The sequence below is a fragment of the Saccoglossus kowalevskii genome, chromosome 13, assembly GCF_978046115.1.
Source record: "Saccoglossus kowalevskii chromosome 13, keSacKowa6.1, whole genome shotgun sequence".
Classification (NCBI taxonomy): domain Eukaryota; kingdom Metazoa; phylum Hemichordata; class Enteropneusta; family Harrimaniidae; genus Saccoglossus; species Saccoglossus kowalevskii.
This window is the reverse complement of record NC_140653.1, coordinates 37561453-37587958: the sequence shown is the minus strand read 5'-3', so window position 1 is coordinate 37587958 and position 26506 is coordinate 37561453. Positions and strand designations below refer to the sequence as shown.

The following is a 26506-nucleotide window of genomic DNA, read 5'->3' as shown; positions in this document are numbered from 1 at the left end:
ACAACATATCAAACACATTTGGATATCGAATATCTGCATTGACCTCATCACAAAACATACATACACACAATCACACTGGCAAAACTGCTTCTGCATACGAGAAACAATGCTCATGGCAACAGCGCCACTTACGGAGAAAAACGCACACACTCACCAACATATTGCACCATGGGTATGGAAAAATGAAATTCACAAAGCGGAATAGACAGCTGAAAGATAATTTACGTGAGGCGTCATAGCTGTTAGTCATGTATTCCCATGACAGTGTACAAAATCCGATATATTGAACGTAGATATTACGCTACAATTGAACCTATATAGTACAATGGTTCTCTTACGGACATCGTGGTTGGTTTTATCGTTCGAGATAATTATACTGAGTACGATGTTCTCCGATACTCAGTCTGTTTCAGAAATAAGGTGGGTGTCAATAATATCACACATCTATTACTAATACAAATATTTTAAATTTGTATTATATTCATATTCGAACATTGTCCTCTCAAACAATCTCTTACGCATTCATGGGTGGTTGGATAACATACACCAACGAAGCAAAAACAAATCATTACTGGGGAATACGTTTGTTATTTGCAATTGCTTTTATGTAAATCCTTTTTTGACATTGACTCCCACTACCCAAGCTGGCATTCAACTATAGATTGACCTTTTCCTAATTTCAATATGTTCCTAAATCGCCATAGCAACCGTCAGAAACTGACCTGATTTATTTAATTCTCACCAAATCTAAGTAATTGTATGTTAGTCGCAGTCAAAGTGCCACTACGACATTTTATAATTACCGCACATTTAACTGCGTACTGTTCATTGATATATAATAAAGACAATACCATGTTCTTTCGCTTTGAGGGTTCTATGTGAACTTTTACATGGTAATCTGACTCCTACTTAAACATAGCAGTCTGACGACACTCCCACATGGTAGGCTGAACCCACTACCGTGACTACATGGTGGTCAGATCCCACTTGAACATAGCAGTCTAACTAGACTCCCGTATGGTAGTCTGACCCCCCCCCCCACTTAAACATAGTCTGACCCCAATTAGTAGTCTGACCCCACTTCTACATCGTAGTCTGACCCCATTTCCGCGTAGTAGACTGAATCCAATAACGCCGGTTATTTTGACCACACTATAACACATGGCCACCACTAAACCGGTATTCGAGACGCCTCTAGTACCTCGATTTTTAATTGCTTTTTGCTATTTGTTATGGGAATTTTCACTCGGCAATATAACAACAATTTGTAGTGCGTTCAAATTTTTCACAATTTACCCTGAAGGACTACAGTCGCCACGCATGGCTGGTTCGAAATTCGTGTAAGCAAACAATGCATTTTACACTCGTTGTTCATTATATTTGTAATAGTTAAAATACTGATTTTTGTCACATAAGCACAAACATAAATCACTTTAAAGTAACCGAATATGTTATGTTATGTTAGGTTATGTTATTTCCATGGGAACTAGTTTGAAACTGAATAGAACGTGTGGTAACGTGGCTGTGCCATGCGATGAGAAGAGAAGAGACGATTTGAATAACGTCACCAACAGATGTTACCGACTATCGGAATTGTTTGAACTACACAAAGAAAGCATATATAAGTATGTCCGTCAAATCAAATTCTATAGATATATAATAAATTCTAGGGCACACACGGATTACATCAATGGAATGCTAATATATAGAAATGACTAGATTAAAATGAACGCTATTCCTGAAGTATGATTCTGACAACATTTATTTACCTTGTATATTGCAAAGAAACACTGAACTTTACAGCAGACTTTAACATTTCCACGAATAAACAATTTCTTGCAGATAGTTTAATCAACATTTACCAATATATCAAACACCAGTTAACAATTAAACCCTGACAGAAACCCCGAGTTTACAATTAAATCTTAACAGCAACACCGAGTTTACAATTGAATCTTGACAGGAACACTGAGTTTACAATTAAATCTTAACAGCAGCACCGAGTTTACAATTAAATCTTGCCAGGAACACCGAGTTTACAATTAAATCTTGCCAGGAACACCGAGTTTACAATTAAATCTTGACAGGAACACCGAGTTTACAATTAAATCTTGCCAGGAACACCGAGTTTACAATTAAATCTTGACAGGAACACCGAGTTTACAATTAAATCTTGCCAGGAACACTGAGTTTACAATTAAATCTTAACAGCAACACCGAGTTTACAATTAAATCTTTACAGGAACACTGAGTTTACAATTAAATCTTGACAGCAACACCGAGTTTACAATTAAATCTTGACAGCAACACCGAGTTTACAATTAAATCTTAACAGCAACACCGAGTTTACAATTAAATCTTAACAGCAACACCGAGTTTACAATTAAATGTTGACAGCAAAACCGAGTTTACAATTAAATCTTGACAGCAACACCGAGTTTACAAATAAATCTTGCCAGGAACACCGAGTTTACAATTAAATCCTGGCAGCAACACCGAGTTTACAATTAAATCTTGACAGCAACACCGAGTTTACAATTATATCTTAACAGCAACACCGAGTTTACAATCAAATCTAGGCAGCAACACCGAGTTTACAGTTAAATCTTGACAGCAGCCACGAGTTGACAATTAAATGTTAAAAAATACTCTAACATTTATTTAATCGTTATTTTGAAAATGTTCATATGTACATATTAGAAAGAATTGGTAATCAATAAGGTTCACAGTTCTCTACTAAATGTACCTGAACACGATTGTTATGAAATTGACATCCTATGGTCCGAATTGACCTCATTAATGCAAACCTTCCATTCATAAACCAGCTGCAACAATAAGAAATGATGACCTCATTTTATACTACCGTGTAAAACACTAACTATGAACCATCATTAAATCGTAAAATGCAATGTGCTAGCTGGCTGTTTCAATTCAATTATATCTGGATATGATTAGAAAAAAACAACATTCCCCTTTATTCACTAGTATGAAAAGGAATCACCACTGTACTTAATGTCCACTAAACTGATACTTCAGATACGTTGCGTTATTGTTTCCACGAATCTTTGTTTCTTTATTCAACGCAAACACCACACGCATGTGGCTATGGTTGCAGTGTATGTATGGGTTTCTAAAATGAACTTGATCACGTACTGTTCATTCACAATAGGTTTGGTTAGTGAAACATTGAGTGCATTGTAAGATAGCGTGTTATAACACGGAGTGCAAACAAAATACATATTTTTTGTTTTCACCTTTCACCCATCTCCTCTAGATTGATATTTTTGAATGAATGTTAGGACTGAAGCCGGTGTGTAAACGTGTCACAGTATCTATTCTTTTATTTTTGTTCATTTCATTATTTGCAAGTAATTGAAAATATCGGTGAGTAGGTGCGTGTCGTACGGATCACAGAGACGAACGCAAAATGAAAAATATAAATTATGTTTGAATGGACAAATAAATAAAAGTAAAGTGCTGCTTTGATATTTTTTATTTGACATTTCAGTTTGTGTGCGCCTGTGTGTGTTGTGCGTTTTTATGTTGAATTATTTAATTTTTTTTTTCATTTTTCGTCATTCATCACTTCGGTAGCGCATATGTGTCCTAACGCATGCCACCATGAACACCGCTAGTGAAGCTGTCCAGCTTTTGGTACATTTTGGATGTAGGAGAACTTCTACATATAAAGTAGTGTATTTCATGTGAAAAAGTAGGGGAGGGGTGCAACAAATCGTCAGTCTCTGACACACACTCAAACAGGTAGTTGTGTATATTAAATGGTATATTTTAAGTTTATAGTTTTTAAATTATCTATTATCACCAGTGTCGTTGCAGATAAAATAAATGTGTCATTTTGAGTGCCCAAACATCCTGGCAAATATTGTTGACGCTTGGCCCAAATTTGATACACACGCGCCGGTGAACGCTCTCACAACGAAACACTAAACACCATTGCATACTACTTCGCAGTATCCTAGTAATAACCGTATTATTATACATCTTTTCTTACCAGGAATACATCATGGTAATGACGAAATCCAAAAAAGTTTATAACATGTTTATTTTTTATAATTAGAGGACGCTTACGCGTGTAATCATTCCATCTTTGAAATTCGCATTTCCTAATATGGTAAGATGAAAATACCCAGTGCAATACCGTAAAATTACGGCATGCTGTAATTTATGGCGTTACGAGGAAGGATGTATAATAATAAATATTTTCTATATTATTTAATGCAATATCATTCTAATGCAATATGGTTAAAGATATACAGTTTTTTAAAATGTAATAATGCTGTTTGACATTGTATAGTATATGAATATGATTTAGTAAACTATATTCGCTAAGTTGGTACGTATAATCAGCACATAGTTGTGTTATATGTCTATATTGCATATTTATTACAGCCAATTGTTTATCCTTGCACGTATCATCATATATGGTCATCAGTCATTCAGAAAACGCACGTATTATCAGCACCACCAGATGCGATATAATAGTTTCAGAATGCACAGGAATAGATGAAAAACACTTTCGATGAAGTTTTCTTGCTTATAGCGTGTAACCATGTATATTGTTATTAATTAACGTTAATATATTGTTATCAGTTAACGCAAAACAGGGTTGGCTCTTTTTAATGCATGTGTTTAGTGATGATAAAGTACTCGCTCAGGCAATCTACTTTGACTTTATACCGACACGGCGTGTTGCACTGAGACGTTTTGTCAACTATGCAGTAAGCTAAGTACGAGGATGCCACGATAACCATATCAGTGTGTCTTGTATCCTAATTATTGGTGTTATTCCCGCAGCGACAAAGAAGCGGACGCAATTCAATTATATGCAGATATCATTGAAGGATACGACAAAAGAATTAGACCGAACTTTGGAAGTAGGTGGAATTTCCAACAGCCCTAAATACTCTTCACATACAGAAATAGATTTTTACTGCTATTTCAATGTATTCCTGCATGCATGCATAACAATCACGGTGGCAGACTTTGTACTCAGCAACATTATTTCGTTTTTCTGACATTCTGTGATCACCGATGCTTTATAATCTCATGAGATTCGAAAAGGCATAAGGGATGGACCGCAAACCTGAATGCGTTCGATAAATGCGAAAACAAATGTTTATGTTTCATTTCTTCATATACCGCGAACTGCGTAAGCAGCTATGATACTTGATTTTTTAATCAAGCCGAACTATTGGATGTTAAAAAGTCAAAAATGTGTTAATTTAATAATTTGAATAAATACCCTACACAGTGCTATTAATTGTTAATTGGTTGTGATACTCTAAAACAATGGTATATTCAAATCAAGTTCACAATTCACATGAGGACATGTGATTGTTGCTGCAACTTTTACGACAATTAAAGCAAGCCAAGCCTCCACTGTCACATAAAAGAACTAAACCACGTGTTTACTGATTATATTCAACAGCGTCAGAAGCAGTACTCAATATCGTTCAGGTCTATTTAGCAAGTTTTGATGATATTTCCGAATCTGACATGGTAAGTAAACTTTTTTCTGCAGTACCTTAGTGTAGCTTTTGGACAGGAAGAACGTAAACACTATCTCGTAGTACCCTAGTGCGGTTGTTGCACAGGAATGACGTAAACATTACTCCGTAGTACCCTAGTGTGGTTGTTGGACAGGAGTGACGTAAACATTACTCTGTAGTACGCTTGTGTGGTTGTTGGACAGGAGTGACGTAAACATTACTCTGTAGTACCCTAGTGTAGTTGTTGGACAGGAGTGACGTAAACATTACTCTGTAGTACCCTAGTGTAGTTGTTGGACAGGAGTGACGTAAACATTACTCTGTAGTACCCTTGTGTGGTTGTTGGACAGGAGTGACGTAAACATTACTCTGTAGTACCCTAGTGTAGTTGTTGGACAGGAGTGACGTAAACATTACTCTGTAGTACCCTAGTGTAGTTGTTGGACAGGAGTGACGTAAACATTACTCTGTAGTACCCTTGTGTGCATGTTGCACAGGAGTGACGTAAACATTACTCTGTAGTACCCTAGTGTGCATGTTGAACAGGAATGACGTAAACATTATTCTTTAGTATCCTAGTGTGGGTGTTGGACAGGAGTGACGTAAACATTACTTTGTAGTACCCCAGTGTGGTTGTTGGACAGAAGTGACGTAAACATTACTTTGTAGTACCCCAGTGTGGTTGTTGGACAGGAGTGACGTAAACATTATTCTTTAGTACCCTAGTGTGGTTGTTGGACAGGAGTGACGTAAACATTACTTTGTAGTACCCCAGTGTGGTTGTTGGACAGGAGTGACGTAAACATTATTCTGTAGTACCCTAGTGTGGTTGTTGGACAGGAGTGACGTAAACATTACTTTGTAGTACCCCAGTGTGGTTGTTGGACAGGAGTGACGTAAACATTATTCTGTAGTATCCTAGTGTGGTTGTTGGACAGGAGTGACGTAAACATTACTTTGTAGTACCCCAGTGTGGTTGTTGGACAGCAGTGACGTAAACATTATTCTGTAGTATCCTAGTGTGGTTGTTGGACAGGAGTGACGTAAACATTATTCTGTAGTACCCTAGTGTGGTTGTTGGACAGGAGTGACGTAAACATTACTTTGTAGTACCCTAGTGTGGTTGTTGGACAGGAGTGACGTAAACATTACTTTGTAGTACCCCAGTGTGGTTGTTGGACAGGAGTGACGTAAACATTACTTTGTAGTACCCCAGTGTGGTTGTTGGACAGGAGTGATGTAAACATTATTCTGTAGTATCCTAGTGTGGTTGTTGGACAGGAGTGACGTAAATATTTTTCTGTAGTACCCTTGTGTGCATGTTGGACAGGAATGATGTAAACATTATTCTGTAGTATCCTAGTGTGGTTGTTGGACAGGACTGACGTAAACATTACTCTGCAGTACCCTTGTGTGGTTGTTGGACAGGAGTGACGTAAACATTACTCTGTAGTACCCTAGTGTGGTTGTTGGACAGGAATGACGTAAACATTACTCCATAGTAACCTAGTGAGGTTTTTGCACAGGAATGACGTAAATGTTACTCCGTAGTACCCTAGTGTGTTTGTTGGGCAGGAGTGACGAAACATTATTCTGTAGCACCCTAGTGTGGCCGTTAGACAGGAGTGACGTAAACATTACTCTGTAGTACCCTAGTGTGGTTGTTGGACAGGAGTGACGTAAACATTACTCCATAGTACCCGACTGTGATTGTTGGACAGGAGTGACGTTAACATTACTCCATAGTACCCTTGTGTGGTTGTTGGACAGGAGTGACGTAAACATTACTCCATAGTACCCGACTGTGATTGTTGGACAGGAGTGACGTTAACATTACTTTGTAGTACCCCAGTGTGGTTGTTGGACAGGAGTGACGTAAACATTATTCTGTAGTATCCTAGTGTGGTTGTTGGACAGGAGTGACGTAAACATTACTTTGTAGTACCCCAGTGTGGTTGTTGGACAGCAGTGACGTAAACATTATTCTGTAGTATCCTAGTGTGGTTGTTGGACAGGAGTGACGTAAACATTATTCTGTAGTACCCTAGTGTGGTTGTTGGACAGGAGTGACGTAAACATTACTTTGTAGTACCCCAGTGTGGTTGTTGGACAGCAGTGACATAAACATTATTCTGTAGTATCCTAGTGTGGTTGTTGGACAGGAATGACGTAAACATTATTCTTTAGTATCCTAGTGTAGGTGTTGGACAGGAGTGACGTAAACATTACTTTGTAGTACCCCAGTGTGGTTGTTGGACAGGAGTGACGTAAACATTACTTTGTAGTACCCCAGTGTGGTTGTTGGACAGGAGTGACGTAAACATTATTCTTTAGTACCCTAGTGTGGTTGTTGGACAGGAGTGACGTAAACATTACTTTGTAGTACCCCAGTGTGGTTGTTGGACAGGAGTGACGTAAACATTATTCTGTAGTACCCTAGTGTGGTTGTTGGACAGGAGTGACGTAAACATTACTTTGTAGTACCCCAGTGTGGTTGTTGGACAGGAGTGACGTAAACATTATTCTGTAGTATCCTAGTGTGGTTGTTGGACAGGAGTGACGTAAACATTACTTTGTAGTACCCCAGTGTGGTTGTTGGACAGCAGTGACGTAAACATTATTCTGTAGTATCCTAGTGTGGTTGTTGGACAGGAGTGACGTAAACATTATTCTGTAGTACCCTAGTGTGGTTGTTGGACAGGAGTGACGTAAACATTACTTTGTAGTACCCTAGTGTGGTTGTTGGACAGGAGTGACGTAAACATTACTTTGTAGTACCCCAGTGTGGTTGTTGGACAGGAGTGACGTAAACATTACTTTGTAGTACCCCAGTGTGGTTGTTGGACAGGAGTGATGTAAACATTATTCTGTAGTATCCTAGTGTGGTTGTTGGACAGGAGTGACGTAAATATTTTTCTGTAGTACCCTTGTGTGCATGTTGGACAGGAATGATGTAAACATTATTCTGTAGTATCCTAGTGTGGTTGTTGGACAGGACTGACGTAAACATTACTCTGCAGTACCCTTGTGTGGTTGTTGGACAGGAGTGACGTAAACATTACTCTGTAGTACCCTAGTGTGGTTGTTGGACAGGAATGACGTAAACATTACTCCATAGTAACCTAGTGAGGTTTTTGCACAGGAATGACGTAAATGTTACTCCGTAGTACCCTAGTGTGTTTGTTGGGCAGGAGTGACGAAACATTATTCTGTAGCACCCTAGTGTGGCCGTTAGACAGGAGTGACGTAAACATTACTCTGTAGTACCCTAGTGTGGTTGTTGGACAGGAGTGACGTAAACATTACTCCATAGTACCCGACTGTGATTGTTGGACAGGAGTGACGTTAACATTACTCCATAGTACCCTTGTGTGGTTGTTGGACAGGAGTGACGTAAACATTACTCCATAGTACCCGACTGTGATTGTTGGACAGGAGTGACGTTAACATTACTTTGTAGTACCCCAGTGTGGTTGTTGGACAGGAGTGACGTAAACATTATTCTGTAGTATCCTAGTGTGGTTGTTGGACAGGAGTGACGTAAACATTACTTTGTAGTACCCCAGTGTGGTTGTTGGACAGCAGTGACGTAAACATTATTCTGTAGTATCCTAGTGTGGTTGTTGGACAGGAGTGACGTAAACATTATTCTGTAGTACCCTAGTGTGGTTGTTGGACAGGAGTGACGTAAACATTACTTTGTAGTACCCCAGTGTGGTTGTTGGACAGCAGTGACATAAACATTATTCTGTAGTATCCTAGTGTGGTTGTTGGACAGGAATGACGTAAACATTATTCTTTAGTATCCTAGTGTAGGTGTTGGACAGGAGTGACGTAAACATTACTTTGTAGTACCCCAGTGTGGTTGTTGGACAGGAGTGACGTAAACATTACTTTGTAGTACCCCTGTGTGGTTGTTGGACAGGAGTGACGTAAACATTATTCTGTAGTACCCTAGTGTGGTTGTTGGACAGGAGTGACGTAAACATTACTTTGTAGTACCCCAGTGTGGTTGTTGGACAGGAGTGACGTAAACATTATTCTGTAGTACCCTAGTGTGGTTGTTGGACAGGAGTGACGTAAACATTACTTTGTAGTACCCCAGTGTGGTTGTTGGACAGGAGTGACGTAAACATTATTCTGTAGTATCCTAGTGTGGTTGTTGGACAGGAGTGACGTAAACATTACTTTGTAGTACCCCAGTGTGGTTGTTGGACAGCAGTGACCTAAACATTATTCTGTAGTATCCTAGTGTGGTTGTTGGACAGGAGTGACGTAAACATTATTCTGTAGTACCCTAGTGTGGTTGTTGGACAGGAGTGACGTAAACATTACTTTGTAGTACCCCAGTGTGGTTGTTGGACAGGAGTGACGTAAACATTACTTTGTAGTACCCCAGTGTGGTTGTTGGACAGGAGTGACGTAAACATTACTTTGTAGTACCCCAGTGTGGTTGTTGGACAGGAGTGACGTAAACATTACTTTGTAGTACCCCAGTGTGGTTGTTGGACAGGAGTGACGTAAACATTATTCTGTAGTATCCTAGTGTGGTTGTTGGACAGGAGTGACGTAAATATTTTTCTGTAGTACCCTTGTGTGCATGTTGGACAGGAATGATGTAAACATTATTCTGTAGTATCCTAGTGTGGTTGTTGGACAGGACTGACGTAAACATTACTCTGCAGTACCCTTGTGTGGTTGTTGGACAGGAGTGACGTAAACATTACTCTGTAGTACCCTAGTGTGGTTGTTGGACAGGAATGACGTAAACATTACTCCATAGTAACCTAGTGAGGTTTTTGCACAGGAATGACGTAAATGTTACTCCGTAGTACCCTAGTGTGTTTGTTGGGCAGGAGTGACGAAACATTATTCTGTAGCACCCTAGTGTGGCCGTTAGACAGGAGTGACGTAAACATTACTCTGTAGTACCCTAGTGTGGTTGTTGTTCAGGAGTGACGTAAACATTACTCCATAGTACCCGACTGTGATTGTTGGACAGGAGTGACGTTAACATTACTCCATAGTACCCTTGTGTGGTTGTTGGACAGGAGTGACGTAAACATTACTCCATAGTACCCGACTGTGATTGTTGGACAGGAGTGACGTTAACATTACTCCATAGTACCCGAGTGTGGTTGTTGGACAGGAGTGACCTAAACATTACTCCGTAGTACCCTAGTGTGGTTGTTGGACAGGAATGACGTAAACATTACTCCATAGTAACCTAGTGAGGTTTTTGCACAGGAATGACGTAAATGTTACTCCGCAGTACCCTAGTGTGTTTGTTGGGCAGGAGTGACGAAACATTATTCTGTAGCACCCTAGTGTGGCCGTTAGACAGGAATGACATAAACATTACTCTGTAGTACCCTAGTGTGGTTGTTGGACAGGAGTGACGTAAACATTACTCCATAGTACCCGACTGTGATTGTTGGACAGGAGTGACGTTAACATTACTCCATAGTACCCTTGTGTGGTTGTTGGACAGGAGTGACGTAAACATTACTCCATAGTACCCGACTGTGATTGTTGGACAGGAGCGACGTTAACATTACTCCATAGTACCCTAGTGTGGTTGTTGGACAAGAGTGACGTAAACATTACTTTGTAGTACCCTAGTGTGGTTGTTGGACAGGAGTGACGTAAACATTACTCCATAGTACCCTAGTGTGGTTGTTGGACAGGAGTGACCTAAACATTACTCCATAATACCTTAGTGTGGTTGTTGAACAGGAATGACGTAAACATTACTTTGTAGTACCCTAGTGTGGTTGTTGGACAGGAGTGACGTAAACATTACTCTGTAGTATCCTAGTGTGGTTGTTGGACAGGAATGACGTAAACATTATTCTTTAGTATCCTAGTGTAGGTGTTGGACAGGAGTGACGTAAACATTACTTTGTAGTACCCCAGTGTGGTTGTTGGACAGGAGTGACGTAAACATCACTTTGTAGTACCCCAGTGTGGTTGTTGGACAGGAGTGACGTAAACATTATTCTGTAGTACCCTAGTGTGGTTGTTGGACAGGAGTGACGTAAACATTACTTTGTAGTACCCCAGTGTGGTTGTTGGACAGGAGTGACGTAAACATTATTCTGTAGTACCCTAGTGTGGTTGTTGGACAGGAGTGACGTAAACATTACTTTGTAGTACCCCAGTGTGGTTGTTGGACAGGAGTGACGTAAACATTATTCTGTAGTATCCTAGTGTGGTTGTTGGACAGGAGTGACGTAAACATTACTTTGTAGTACCCCAGTGTGGTTGTTGGACAGCAGTGACGTAAACATTATTCTGTAGTATCCTAGTGTGGTTGTTGGACAGGAGAGACGTAAACATTATTCTGTAGTACCCTAGTGTGGTTGTTGGACAGGAGTGACGTAAACATTACTTTGTAGTACCCCAGTGTGGTTGTTGGACAGGAGTGACGTAAACATTACTTTGTAGTACCCCAGTGTGGTTGTTGGACAGGAGTGACGTAAACATTATTCTGTAGTATCCTAGTGTGGTTGTTGGACAGGAGTGACGTAAACATTTTTCTGTAGTACCCTTGTGTGCATGTTGGACAGGAATGACGTAAACATTATTCTGTAGTATTCTAGTGTGGTTGTTGGACAGGAGTGACGTAAACATTACTTTGTAGTACCCCAGTGTGGTTGTTGGACAGGAGTGATGTAAACATTATTCTGTAGTATCCTAGTGTGGTTGTTGGACAGGAGTGACGTAAATATTTTTCTGTAGTACCCTTGTGTGCATGTTGGACAGGAATGATGTAAACATTATTCTGTAGTATCCTAGTGTGGTTGTTGGACAGGACTGACGTAAACATTACTCTGCAGTACCCTTGTGTGGTTGTTGGACAGGAGTGACGTAAACATTACTCTGTAGTACCCTAGTGTGGTTGTTGGACAGGAATGACGTAAACATTACTCCATAGTAACCTAGTGAGGTTTTTGCACAGGAATGACGTAAATGTTACTCCGTAGTACCCTAGTGTGTTTGTTGGGCAGGAGTGACGAAACATTATTCTGTAGCACCCTAGTGTGGCCGTTAGACAGGAGTGACGTAAACATTACTCTGTAGTACCCTAGTGTGGTTGTTGGACAGGAGTGACGTAAACATTACTCCATAGTACCCGACTGTGATTGTTGGACAGGAGTGACGTTAACATTACTCCATAGTACCCTTGTGTGGTTGTTGGACAGGAGTGACGTAAACATTACTCCATAGTACCCGAGTGTGGTTGTTGGACAGGAGTGACCTAAACATTACTCCGTAGTACCCTAGTGTGGTTGTTGGACAGGAATGACGTAAACATTACTCCATAGTAACCTAGTGAGGTTTTTGCACAGGAATGACGTAAATGTTACTCCGCAGTACCCTAGTGTGTTTGTTGGGCAGGAGTGACGAAACATTATTCTGTAGCACCCTAGTGTGGTTGTTGGACAGGAGTGACGTAAACATTACTCCATAGTACCCGACTGTGATTGTTGGACAGGAGTGACGTTAACATTACTCCATAGTACCCGACTGTGATTGTTGGACAGGAGTGACGTTAACATTACTCCATAGTACCCTTGTGTGGTTGTTGGACAGGAGTGACGTAAACATTACTCCATAGTACCCAACTGTGATTGTTGGACAGGAGTGACGAAACATTACTCTGTAGTACCCTAGTGTGGTTGTTGGACAGGAGTGACGTAAACATTACTCCATAGTACCCGACTGTGATTGTTGGACAGGAGTGACGTTAACATTACTCCATAGTACCCGACTGTGATTGTTGGACAGGAGTGACGTAAACATTACTTTGTAGTACCCCAGTGTGGTTGTTGGACAGGAGTGACGTAAACATTATTCTGTAGTACCCTAGTGTGGTTGTTGGACAGGAATGACGTAAACATTACTCCATACTAACCTAGTGAGGTTTTTGCACAGGAATGACGTAAATGTTACTCCGTAGTACCCTAGTGTGTTTGTTGGGCAGGAGTGACGAAACATTATTCTGTAGCACCCTAGTGTGGCCGTTAGACAGGAGTGACGTAAACATTACTCTGTAGTACCCTAGTGTGGTTGTTGGACAGGAGTGACGTAAACATTACTCCATAGTACCCGACTGTGATTGTTGGACAGGAGTGACGTTAACATTACTCCATAGTACCCTTGTGTGGTTGTTGGACAGGAGTGACGTAAACATTACTCCATAGTACCCGACTGTGATTGTTGGACAGGAGTGACGTTAACATTACTTTGTAGTACCCCAGTGTGGTTGTTGGACAGGAGTGACGTAAACATTATTCTGTAGTATCCTAGTGTGGTTGTTGGACAGGAGTGACGTAAACATTACTTTGTAGTACCCCAGTGTGGTTGTTGGACAGCAGTGACGTAAACATTATTCTGTAGTATCCTAGTGTGGTTGTTGGACAGGAGTGACGTAAACATTATTCTGTAGTACCCTAGTGTGGTTGTTGGACAGGAGTGACGTAAACATTACTTTGTAGTACCCCAGTGTGGTTGTTGGACAGCAGTGACATAAACATTATTCTGTAGTATCCTAGTGTGGTTGTTGGACAGGAATGACGTAAACATTATTCTTTAGTATCCTAGTGTAGGTGTTGGACAGGAGTGACGTAAACATTACTTTGTAGTACCCCAGTGTGGTTGTTGGACAGGAGTGACGTAAACATTACTTTGTAGTACCCCAGTGTGGTTGTTGGACAGGAGTGACGTAAACATTATTCTGTAGTACCCTAGTGTGGTTGTTGGACAGGAGTGACGTAAACATTACTTTGTAGTACCCCAGTGTGGTTGTTGGACAGGAGTGACGTAAACATTATTCTGTAGTACCCTAGTGTGGTTGGTGGACAGGAGTGACGTAAACATTACTTTGTAGTACCCCAGTGTGGTTGTTGGACAGGAGTGACGTAAACATTATTCTGTAGTATCCTAGTGTGGTTGTTGGACAGGAGTGACGTAAACATTACTTTGTAGTACCCCAGTGTGGTTGTTGGACAGCAGTGACGTAAACATTATTCTGTAGTATCCTAGTGTGGTTGTTGGACAGGAGTGACGTAAACATTATTCTGTAGTACCCTAGTGTGGTTGTTGGACAGGAGTGACGTAAACATTACTTTGTAGTACCCCAGTGTGGTTGTTGGACAGGAGTGACGTAAACATTACTTTGTAGTACCCCAGTGTGGTTGTTGGACAGGAGTGACGTAAACATTACTTTGTAGTACCCCAGTGTGGTTGTTGGACAGGAGTGACGTAAACATTACTTTGTAGTACCCCAGTGTGGTTGTTGGACAGGAGTGACGTAAACATTATTCTGTAGTATCCTAGTGTGGTTGTTGGACAGGAGTGACGTAAATATTTTTCTGTAGTACCCTTGTGTGCATGTTGGACAGGAATGATGTAAACATTATTCTGTAGTATCCTAGTGTGGTTGTTGGACAGGACTGACGTAAACATTACTCTGCAGTACCCTTGTGTGGTTGTTGGACAGGAGTGACGTAAACATTACTCTGTAGTACCCTAGTGTGGTTGTTGGACAGGAATGACGTAAACATTACTCCATAGTAACCTAGTGAGGTTTTTGCACAGGAATGACGTAAATGTTACTCCGTAGTACCCTAGTGTGTTTGTTGGGCAGGAGTGACGAAACATTATTCTGTAGCACCCTAGTGTGGCCGTTAGACAGGAGTGACGTAAACATTACTCTGTAGTACCCTAGTGTGGTTGTTGGACAGGAGTGACGTAAACATTACTCCATAGTACCCGACTGTGATTGTTGGACAGGAGTGACGTTAACATTACTCCATAGTACCCTTGTGTGGTTGTTGGACAGGAGTGACGTAAACATTACTCCATAGTACCCGACTGTGAATGTTGGACAGGAGTGACGTTAACATTACTCCATAGTACCCAAGTGTGGTTGTTGGACAGGAGTGACCTAAACATTACTCCGTAGTACCCTAGTGTGGTTGTTGGACAGGAATGACATAAACATTACTCCATAGTAACCTAGTGAGGTTTTTGCACAGGAATGACGTAAATGTTACTCCGCAGTACCCTAGTGTGTTTGTTGGGCAGGAGTGACGAAACATTATTCTGTAGCACCCTAGTGTGGCCGTTAGACAGGAATGACATAAACATTACTCTGTAGTACCCTAGTGTGGTTGTTGGACAGGAGTGACGTAAACATTACTCCATAGTACCCGACTGTGATTGTTGGACAGGAGTGACGTTAACATTACTCCATAGTACCCGACTGTGATTGTTGGACAGGAGTGACGTTAACATTACTCCATAGTACCCTAGTGTGGTTGTTGGACAGGAGTGACGTAAACATTACTCCATAGTACCCGACTGTGATTGTTGGACAGGAGCGACGTTAACATTACTCCATAGTACCCTAGTGTGGTTGTTGGACAAGAGTGACGTAAACATTACTTTGTAGTACCCTAGTGTGGTTGTTGGACAGGAGTGACGTAAACATTACTCCATAGTACCCTAGTGTGGTTGTTGGACAGGAGTGACCTAAACATTACTCCATAATACCTTAGTGTGGTTGTTGAACAGGAATGACGTAAACATTACTTTGTAGTACCCTAGTGTGGTTGTTGGACAGGAGTGACGTAAACATTACTCTGTAGTATCCTAGTGTGGTTGTTGGACAGGAATGACGTAAACATTATTCTTTAGTATCCTAGTGTAGGTGTTGGACAGGAGTGACGTAAACATTACTTTGTAGTACCCCAGTGTGGTTGTTGGACAGGAGTGACGTAAACATTACTTTGTAGTACCCCAGTGTGGTTGTTGGACAGGAGTGACGTAAACATTATTCTGTAGTACCCTAGTGTGGTTGTTGGACAGGAGTGACGTAAACATTACTTTGTAGTACCCCAGTGTGGTTGTTGGACAGGAGTGACGTAAACATTATTCTGTAGTACCCTAGTGTGGTTGTTGGACAGGAGTGACGTAGACATTACTTTGTAGTACCCCAGTGTGGTTGTTGGACAGGAGTGACGTAAACATTATTCTGTAGTATCCTAGTGTGGTTGTTGGACAGGAGTGACGTAAACATTACTTTGTAGTACCCCAGTGTGGTTGTTGGACAGCAGTGACGTAAACATTATTCTGTAGTATCCTAGTGTGGTTGTTGGACAGGAGAGACGTAAACATTATTCTGTAGTACCCTAGTGTGGTTGTTGGACAGGAGTGACGTAAACATTACTTTGTAGTACCCCAGTGTGGTTGTTGGACAGGAGTGACGTAAACATTACTTTGTAGTACCCCAGTGTGGTTGTTGGACAGGAGTGACGTAAACATTATTCTGTAGTATCCTAGTGTGGTTGTTGGACAGGAGTGACGTAAACATTATTCTGTAGTACCCTTGTGTGCATGTTGGACAGGAATGACGTAAACATTATTCTGTAGTATCCTAGTGTGGTTGTTGGACAGGAGTGACGTAAACATTACTTTGTAGTACCCCAGTGTGGTTGTTGGACAGGAGTGATGTAAACATTATTCTGTAGTATCCTAGTGTGGTTGTTGGACAGGAGTGACGTAAATATTTTTCTGTAGTACCCTTGTGTGCATGTTGGACAGGAATGATGTAAACATTATTCTGTAGTATCCTAGTGTGGTTGTTGGACAGGACTGACGTAAACATTACTCTGCAGTACCCTTGTGTGGTTGTTGGACAGGAGTGACGTAAACATTACTCTGTAGTACCCTAGTGTGGTTGTTGGACAGGAATGACGTAAACATTACTCCATAGTAACCTAGTGAGGTTTTTGCACAGGAATGACGTAAATGTTACTCCGTAGTACCCTAGTGTGTTTGTTGGGCAGGAGTGACGAAACATTATTCTGTAGCACCCTAGTGTGGCCGTTAGACAGGAGTGACGTAAACATTACTCTGTAGTACCCTAGTGTGGTTGTTGGACAGGAGTGACGTAAACATTACTCCATAGTACCCGACTGTGATTGTTGGACAGGAGTGACGTTAACATTACTCCATAGTACCCTTGTGTGGTTGTTGGACAGGAGTGACGTAAACATTACTCCATAGTACCCGAGTGTGGTTGTTGGACAGGAGTGACCTAAACATTACTCCGTAGTACCCTAGTGTGGTTGTTGGACAGGAATGACGTAAACATTACTCCATAGTAACCTAGTGAGGTTTTTGCACAGGAATGACGTAAATGTTACTCCGCAGTACCCTAGTGTGTTTGTTGGGCAGGAGTGACGAAACATTATTCTGTAGCACCCTAGTGTGGTTGTTGGACAGGAGTGACGTAAACATTACTCCATAGTACCCGACTGTGATTGTTGGACAGGAGTGACGTTAACATTACTCCATAGTACCCGACTGTGATTGTTGGACAGGAGTGACGTTAACATTACTCCATAGTACCCTTGTGTGGTTGTTGGACAGGAGTGACGTAAACATTACTCCATAGTACCCGACTGTGATTGTTGGACAGGAGTGACGAAACATTACTCTGTAGTACCCTAGTGTGGTTGTTGGACAGGAGTGACGTAAACATTACTCCATAGTACCCGACTGTGATTGTTGGACAGGAGTGACGTTAACATTACTCCATAGTACCCGACTGTGATTGTTGGACAGGAGTGACGTAAACATTACTTTGTAGTACCCCAGTGTGGTTGTTGGACAGGAGTGACGTAAACATTATTCTGTAGTATCCTAGTGTGGTTGTTGGACAGGAGTGACGTAAACATTTTTCTGTAGTACCCTTGTGTGCATGTTGGACAGGAATGACGTAAACATTATTCTGTAGTATCCTAGTGTGGTTGTTGGACAGGAGTGACGTAAACATTACTTTGTAGTACCCCAGTGTGGTTGTTGGACAGGAGTGATGTAAACATTATTCTGTAGTATCCTAGTGTGGTTGTTGGACAGGAGTGACGTAAATATTTTTCTGTAGTACCCTTGTGTGCATGTTGGACAGGAATGATGTAAACATTATTCTGTAGTATCCTAGTGTGGTTGTTGGACAGGACTGACGTAAACATTACTCTGTAGTACCCGACTGTGATTGTTGGACAGGAGTGACGTTAACATTACTCCATAGTACCCTTGTGTGGTTGTTGGACAGGAGTGACGTAAACATTACTCCATAGTACCCGAGTGTGGTTGTTGGACAGGAGTGACCTAAACATTACTCCGTAGTACCCTAGTGTGGTTGTTGGACAGGAATGACGTAAACATTACTCCATAGTAACCTAGTGAGGTTTTTGCACAGGAATGACGTAAATGTTACTCCGCAGTACCCTAGTGTGTTTGTTGGGCAGGAGTGACGAAACATTATTCTGTAGCACCCTAGTGTGGTTGTTGGACAGGAGTGACGTAAACATTACTCCATAGTACCCGACTGTGATTGTTGGACAGGAGTGACGTTAACATTACTCCATAGTACCCGACTGTGATTGTTGGACAGGAGTGACGTTAACATTACTCCATAGTACCCTTGTGTGGTTGTTGGACAGGAGTGACGTAAACATTACTCCATAGTACCCGACTGTGATTGTTGGACAGGAGTGACGAAACATTACTCTGTAGTACCCTAGTGTGGTTGTTGGACAGGAGTGACGTAAACATTACTCCATAGTACCCGACTGTGATTGTTGGACAGGAGTGACGTTAACATTACTCCATAGTACCCGACTGTGATTGTTGGACAGGAGTGACGTTAACATTACTCCATAGTACCCTTGTGTGGTTGTTGGACAGGAGTGACGTAAACATTACTCCATAGTACCCGACTGTGATTGTTGGACAGGAGTGACGTTAACATTACTCCATAGTACCCTAGTGTGGTTGTTGGACAAGAGTGACGTAAACATTACTTTGTAGTACCCTAGTGTGGTTGTTGGACAGGAGTGACGTAAACATTACTCCATAGTACCCTAGTGTGGTTGTTGGACAGGAGTGACCTAAACATTACTCCATAATACCCTAGTGTGGTTGTTGAACAGGAATGACGTAAACATTACTTTGTAGTACCCTAGTGTGGTTGTTGGACAGGAGTGACGTAAACATTACTCTGTAGTACCCTAGTGTGGTTGTTGGACAAGAGTGACGTAAACATTTTTCTGTAGTACCCTAGTGTGCATGTTGGACAGGAATGACGTAAACATTATTCTGTAGTATCCTAGTGTGGTTGTTGGACAGGAGTGACGTAAACATTACTTTGTAGTACCCCAGTGTGGTTGTTGGACAGGAGTGACGTAAACATTACTCTGTAGTACCCTAGTGTGGTTGTTGGACAGGAGTGACGTAAACATTACTCTGTAGTACCCTAGTGTGGTTGTTGGACAGGAGTGACGTAAACATTTTTCTGTAGTACCCTTGTGTGCATGTTGGACAGGAATGACGTAAACATTATTCTGTAGTATCCTAGTGTGGTTGTTGGACAGGAGTGACGTAAACATTACTCTGCAGTACCCTTGTGTGCATGTTGGACAGGAATAACGTAAACATTACTCCATAGTAACCTAGTGAGGTTTTTGCACAGGAATGACGTAAATGTTACTCCGTAGTACCCTAGTGTGTTTGTTGGGCAGGAGTGACGAAACATTATTCTGTAGCACCCTAGTGTGGCCGTTAGACAAGAGTGACGTAAACATTACTCCATAGTACCCGACTGTGATTGTTGGACAGGAGTGACGTTAACATTACTCCATAGTACCCTAGTGTGGTTGTTGGACAGGAGTAACATAAACATTACTCCGTAGTACCCCAGTGTGGTTGTTGGACAGGAATTACATAAACATTACTCCGTAGAACCATCGTGTGGTTGTTAGACAGGAATGACGTAAACATTACTCTGTAGTACCCTTGTGTGCATGTTGGACAGGAATGATATAAGCATTACTCCGTAGTACCCTAGTGTGGTTGTTTCACAGGAATGACGTAAACCTTACTTCTTAGTACCCTAGAGTGGCTGTTGCACTGAAGGGACAAAAAAATGTTGGAGTAGTGTGTGACAGCAAGCATTCGTGGTCTCATGTCTATTTCATTAATTAAATAATATTTTCATTGGATTGATTAAAGACGACCGAAAGGCGGCCATTTTTGTACTGACAAATTATCAAAATCATGCATTTTTGGCTGTTTACAGATGGATTATGTTCAAACTTGGTAAATACATAAGACATTATCGGTTTAATGCGGTTCTGATATGTTTTGACAGATTATGTTCAAATTGTATATATTCATTATACATCATAGATATGCAGATGTATTTAAAATGGCCGTCTGGTGTCCTTTTTCTTTAAATTTTTGCTATTCCAGAGCAATATTTCTATATATGGACAAGTACTCGTTTGATGACCAGATGACTGAATGTCAGCCCCTTTTCATGTCAAAAAATTATCATAATCAAGGATCAGATCTGGATGTTTAAGTTCCAACTATATTAGCATTAACAAAACTATTTAGAATTTGATAACTAACGGGGACTGTGTCATGCATGGCTTGTTGTATTGGGGTTCGACGATTATACAATTTGTGGGGGAAAAGGTTGAGATTGGTTGAAGGTCTGCTGAGGTAGATTTATTCAAACACGCAGCGTTACAAAATATGTGTGTGGGTTTGTTTTAAACTATATAATAATGTCTTTGGTTAATTGATTGATCCCAACAGAGTTACAGCTTTAGTATCTACCTCCGACAACAGTGGGATGACCCGAGGCTCTCATACGACCCGGCACGCGCACTCGAACCGAGTAGCTATTTGGCTGACAAGATATGGGTTCCTGATCTGATGTTCAGTCATGAAAGAGTAGCTGTTTTTCATGATATCACTACAGATAACAAGGTGGTTTATATCACCCCAAATGGTACTGTTAAATACACAGCTAGGTAAGGTTTCTGTATGTGTAGCTGCAAAGGGCAATGTTTGCCGTGTGATCAGGATCCAAGTAAATTCGGAGAATAATTGTATAAATCATAAAAAAATGTTGTTTTTGACTGATGCGACCCTATGTTAACAATGCTCTCTGAGGGAAGACAGTTTATACAAAATGCACTGCAATATCTTTTTAGTCCGGGGATATCCAATGACAACACTAAAAATGTGTATCACACTTCTGATGGTTTATTATTTAATCTCTTTCAAAAGTATAACTTCTATCATTTTTGTGTCTACTGGTTATGGACGCCCGTCTTACAATTCAAAAGCACCTATGTTTACGTATGACACGTTCGGACAAATAGAAACAGCAAATTGGAACCCACTCAGGCAAACTGTATTTATATGTAACTGTATTTATATGCAAAACAACTATGTCCAAGTTATGTCAGCAGAACATTATGTAGTTATGCATTATTGCAACTGACCATAAATTAGAAGTAAATGTAGAAAACATAAACGTGGAGGAGCTCTTTTTGGTCCTTCCATTGACTGCTAGAGTTAATATGTTCATGGAAACAACAATAGTTAACAAGGTTTAGCATTTTCTCTTTCACTTAAAGAATAAGCCTGACACTGCATTGTGAAATGGACTTTCATAAGTTTCCAATGGACGAGCAAAAATGTGGTCTACAAGTTGAAAGTTGTAAGTATGACATTGAAGTTCTTCGTTATTTCCCCCATAGCGTTAAGAGGTATACTAAACTGTTTATAACTTACATGTAGTAGAACCTGGATATCCCAAGACCCTTTAGGTAAACATTGATATATTGGCGCAGTATATGACTATAACTCACTGACAACATACACAAGTCTAGGTATTTAGTCATCATTATCATCATACCAAATTTAACTCGATCTGATTAATTGACGTTGATCAAGAATTGTTTTAGAAACAATATAGAAGTTATAATAGAACAAGTCGGCAACACAGTGGTCAATTATGATTATTTGTTGGCTTTCAGTTCAGTACACTACTGCTGAGCTGGTGTTTGAGTGGATAGAAAACGAACCGGCTGAATTCTACCCAGGACATCTCAAACTACCCCAGTATGCTCTGATAGATACAGTCACAACCAATTGCACCAAACAACTGAAAACAGGTATTTACGATAACTTGTAAAGTAGCACATATACACGATGGCTAAGGCCAATAGAACTATAATAATAATAATAATACAGATTTCATAACTGCTCACAGTACAATGCCGCATACATCATTTGCATTATGTTTCAGACATGCGCAGTATTGGTGGCAATTCTGCAATTGTATGTTTGTCCCATATGCATCCCATATTCAGATATTGTCCGTCCACCTTTCCAAATTACACTCCCAGCATTTATATCAATGAAATTCACTTACTTTTAGGTTGGTATACGTGCATTGGTCTGACATTTATACTGAATCGGGAATTAGGATACTATCTACTTCAGACTTACATACCCAGCATATTACTTATTATACTATCATGGGTGTCATTTTGGATTGACATCAAGATGTCTCCTGCCCGCGTAGCCCTCGGAATTACCAGTGTACTGACCATGATAACAACCTTAAACGGTGTCAGGGGAGATCTACCTCATGTGTCCTATATTAAGGTGAGTGACCTTAATGAAACAATGGTGACTGACCATGAACTATCAATTAATGAACAAACGGGTATTCAGATATTGTAGAGTGAAATCGTTTGCAACAGTTTGGTGCCATGTGCCCACTCACGGGCGAATTTGGTAGCCTATACTTGCTATACAGCTTTAAATTATAACATTAATTAGGCAAAAGGGTTTGCTCTATTCACATTGTGTGAGTTGTACTAATTATAAAACAACATTTGCAGAATTATTAAAGTAATTTAAGAACTTTCTTTTTTTTACCGACTTCCCGCTCTTAAGTCATGTTTATATTTTCAAAGACCTACAATCATTCTTTTTATTAACGCTTGGAGTGGCCGTATACAAAATATCAGACCAACGAAGTTAATCTATTAAGAAGTTAATGTATACAATATTGTTTGCAGGCAATTGACGTATGGTTTGCAATGTGTCTCGTATTCGTGGTGGGATCTCTCATAGAATACGCAATTGTTCACTACCTTTCCACCAACAGAATTGGAGTGTGGAATCACCGAACACCCTCGAAGTTGAAGAAGGTACAACTTTAACACAATATAAGCTGTTTGTAATGAAGAATATACAATATCTCAGTTATGTCACATACATACATATATTATGTATGGAAGTATATACTCTACAAAGGTATACACTAGAACAGTTATATCACATACATATATAATGTATTGAAGTATATACTCAACAATGATATACACTAGCACAGTTATGTCACATACATATATAATGTACGGAAGTATATACTCAACAATGATATACACTAGCACAGTTATGTCACATACATATATAATGTACGGAAGTATATACTCAACAATGATATACACTAGCACAGTTATGTCACATACATATATAATGTATGAAATTATATACTCTACAAAGGTATACAATAGCACAGTTATGTCACGTACATATCTAATGTATGGAAGTATATTTACAATAATGATATACAATATCACAGTTATATCACATACATATAATGTATGGATGTATATATATACTCACCAATGTGTTTTTGTTATTTCAGTCGGACAATTATTCAGGAGATTGTTGTGTCAGTTTGACTATAGTCGATCGCTCCATGCCACCTTTGTACAACAGCAGGTTACCAAGCACCACAATAAACAAAATCGAGTCATCCCAATCTAATGCTAGTGATGAAGGAAAGATCTGGATTCGTGGCAATTGCAGCCGGAAGTCAGAAGCAATATACAACACTGGTACAAGAATAGATAAAGTCTGTCGTGTTGCATTCCCTGTTGCCTTTGTTTTGTTTAATATATGTTACTGGTGTTACTACAAACTTGTTTGAGCCAGAGCCGACCATACCATCAGGCTACAATTGTTTGTTCTTAATCAAATATATACCTCAGTGTGAGATTAACAGAACTAGGTGTCAGTCATATTTATAGCTCACGTTCAAAAACTAAATTAGCCAAGTAGAATTTAATATGGCTGGCTGAACCCTCTTCAACTACAAGTCAATAATGTATGTACCAACAAATTATTATTAGTTGCTGCCAATTACTTTGAATTGCATTGTTTAGACATTGTCTATAGGTATAATACCGACGCAGTAAGCACTGTTTGTTTGTTTGTTTGTTTGTAAGTTGGTATTTGGGCAAAGAGGAACAGCTCTGGCGTCAGACATGTTTGAAATACAGAGTGTGAATGAAATCACCAAAAATGGTACCCACGAAGACCCGAGCTGGGGCCAGGTCAAATGTTAAGAACACAATCATGACCAATGACAGCTAGAGCCTTTGATACAATGTTTGCATGCAATATACAAATATTTGTTGTGTGTGTGTCTTTTTCTGTTGCTAAAAAATCAATCCATAAGACAGCTCAACAAAAGCTGACAGAATGTTTTTCTTGAAGGAAGACACTGCTTCATACTACTTCCAAAGTAAAATGTCTAATGACTCCTGCTGTAAATGTCCGTACATTGCGGACTAGCATAGAGTAAACAGACACCGGTCGGCCATTGGAACTGGAACACAATTTATTATAATGAGCATCTCCATATATAGAATTACACGTCATTGATATGTTAATGTTATGAAGTCATACTCAGGTCATACAAGGTTAATACACTACATTCCTCCTCACTAATGCGAATGTCAGTCTCATATCAATTTCGAGATATGGAAGTCAAGTATATATGAGAGATGAAAAATGAGAATCAATGTATATAATATCAATAAAAACTTGATGAATATAATGTATAATAATAAACTCAATGGGTAATATCGAATAAAAAACAATCGTCCAGACTCTGGTGTAGTGGTTGGGTTGATCTTCTCCTGGTGCTGGTGGAGTTGATTGTTGTACTATATCATGCATGCTGCTATTATCCAATGGTAGTGTTACTGTAGGCACAATCATCGGATCAGATGTGATGAAATCATCAGAATTATTTTGTAAAGGTACATTTGACCATTGAAGTTGGTCAATGTGGCATCGCAATATGACGCTTGGTAAGATTTCAACTTTTTTCTGCGATTATTCCTGGTACCATTTCGTTCCTTGTTAGGTAATCGCGTGCTGAAACTTTGTCACCTATGTCGAGTTGACGATCATGTGAAGTATATCTTGTAGCAGATTGCTCGAACTGTTGCTGAGTGTCATCTCTACAAATATCTGGTTTCATCTAAATCTAGGCAGGTGCATAGATGTCTTTTCTTTAGCAATAATGCTGATGTCTGATCTGTGCAACGGATTTGACGGATCTTTCTGCAAATCCATTGGTTGACAAATGATATGGCGTGGAAGTGATATGGTTTATTTCGTTATACTTCATGAAGTGTTTGAAGTCTTTGGTTACAAACTGTGGGCCATTATCACTTACTAGAATATCTGGAATACCTTCTTGTGCGAATAGAGTAAGTATTAGTTCTATTGGCCACTTTTGAGTGTGTATCAATGATATACATTTGTCTATGAAATGGTCCTGCATAATCTACATGAACTCGTTGCCATGGTGATTCCGGCCAGTCCTAAAGGTGCAGTGGTGCGACTCTAGGCATACTTTGGTGTTCTTGACATCCTGGGCACTGTTTGGTTATATGCTCGATGTCTTTATCAATGCCTGGTCACTATATGTAACTTCTGGCAAGTGCCTTCATTTTGCCTTGAGGACCAGTGTGTAGCTCTTCTAGCACATAATTGCAAAGTTTTGTTGGAATTATAACTCGTATACCCCACATAAGACAACCTTGATACACTGTTATCCCATCTTTACGCTGGTAGAATGCGCTAAGATCTTTATGATGAAGATGCCATCCATTCATTCATGGCCGCTTTATATACTCTCGAGAGTATCGGGTCTCGGAGTGTGTACATTCTCACATGAGAACTTGTTACTTGTAATGTATCAAATTGTGCGAGGTGTAAAATATCAACAGAATCTTCCCTCAGATTATGGG

General features: G+C 40.1%; 1 protein-coding gene across 2 annotated transcripts; it reads left to right on the top strand.

The window, feature by feature from the left end:
* The first annotated feature begins 210 nt into the window (after window positions 1-210).
* On the top strand, window positions 211-25345 carry LOC102803498 (glycine receptor subunit alpha-2-like). Of its 2 annotated transcripts, none has more exons than XM_085507288.1 (9): window positions 211-420; window positions 4816-4895; window positions 5450-5520; window positions 21186-21403; window positions 22016-22098; window positions 22418-22555; window positions 22822-23051; window positions 23471-23602; window positions 24106-25345. In XM_085507288.1, the coding sequence occupies exons 1-9, from the start codon at window positions 326-328 to the stop codon at window positions 24388-24390; spliced, it is 1332 nt and encodes a 443-aa protein (XP_085363414.1). In that variant the 5' UTR covers window positions 211-325; the 3' UTR covers window positions 24391-25345. The 2 variants fall into 2 exon arrangements, with proteins under 2 accessions (XP_085363414.1, XP_085363415.1); XM_085507289.1 differs by having other exon boundaries at window positions 23560-23602; window positions 24106-24467.
* Window positions 25346-26506: the final 1161 nt, after the last annotated feature.

Bases quoted from the DNA above. Each gene is read 5' to 3' on its own strand.
- LOC102803498 (XM_085507288.1), top strand. From the start codon at position 326: ATGGTTCTCTTACGGACATCGTGGTTGGTTTTATCGTTCGAGATAATT. The intron at 22,556-22,821 runs GTATTTACGATA...ACTTACTTTTAG, and splicing joins CACCAAACAACTGAAAACAG to GTTGGTATACGTGCATTGGT. The intron at 23,052-23,470 runs GTGAGTGACCTT...TATTGTTTGCAG, and splicing joins CTCATGTGTCCTATATTAAG to GCAATTGACGTATGGTTTGC.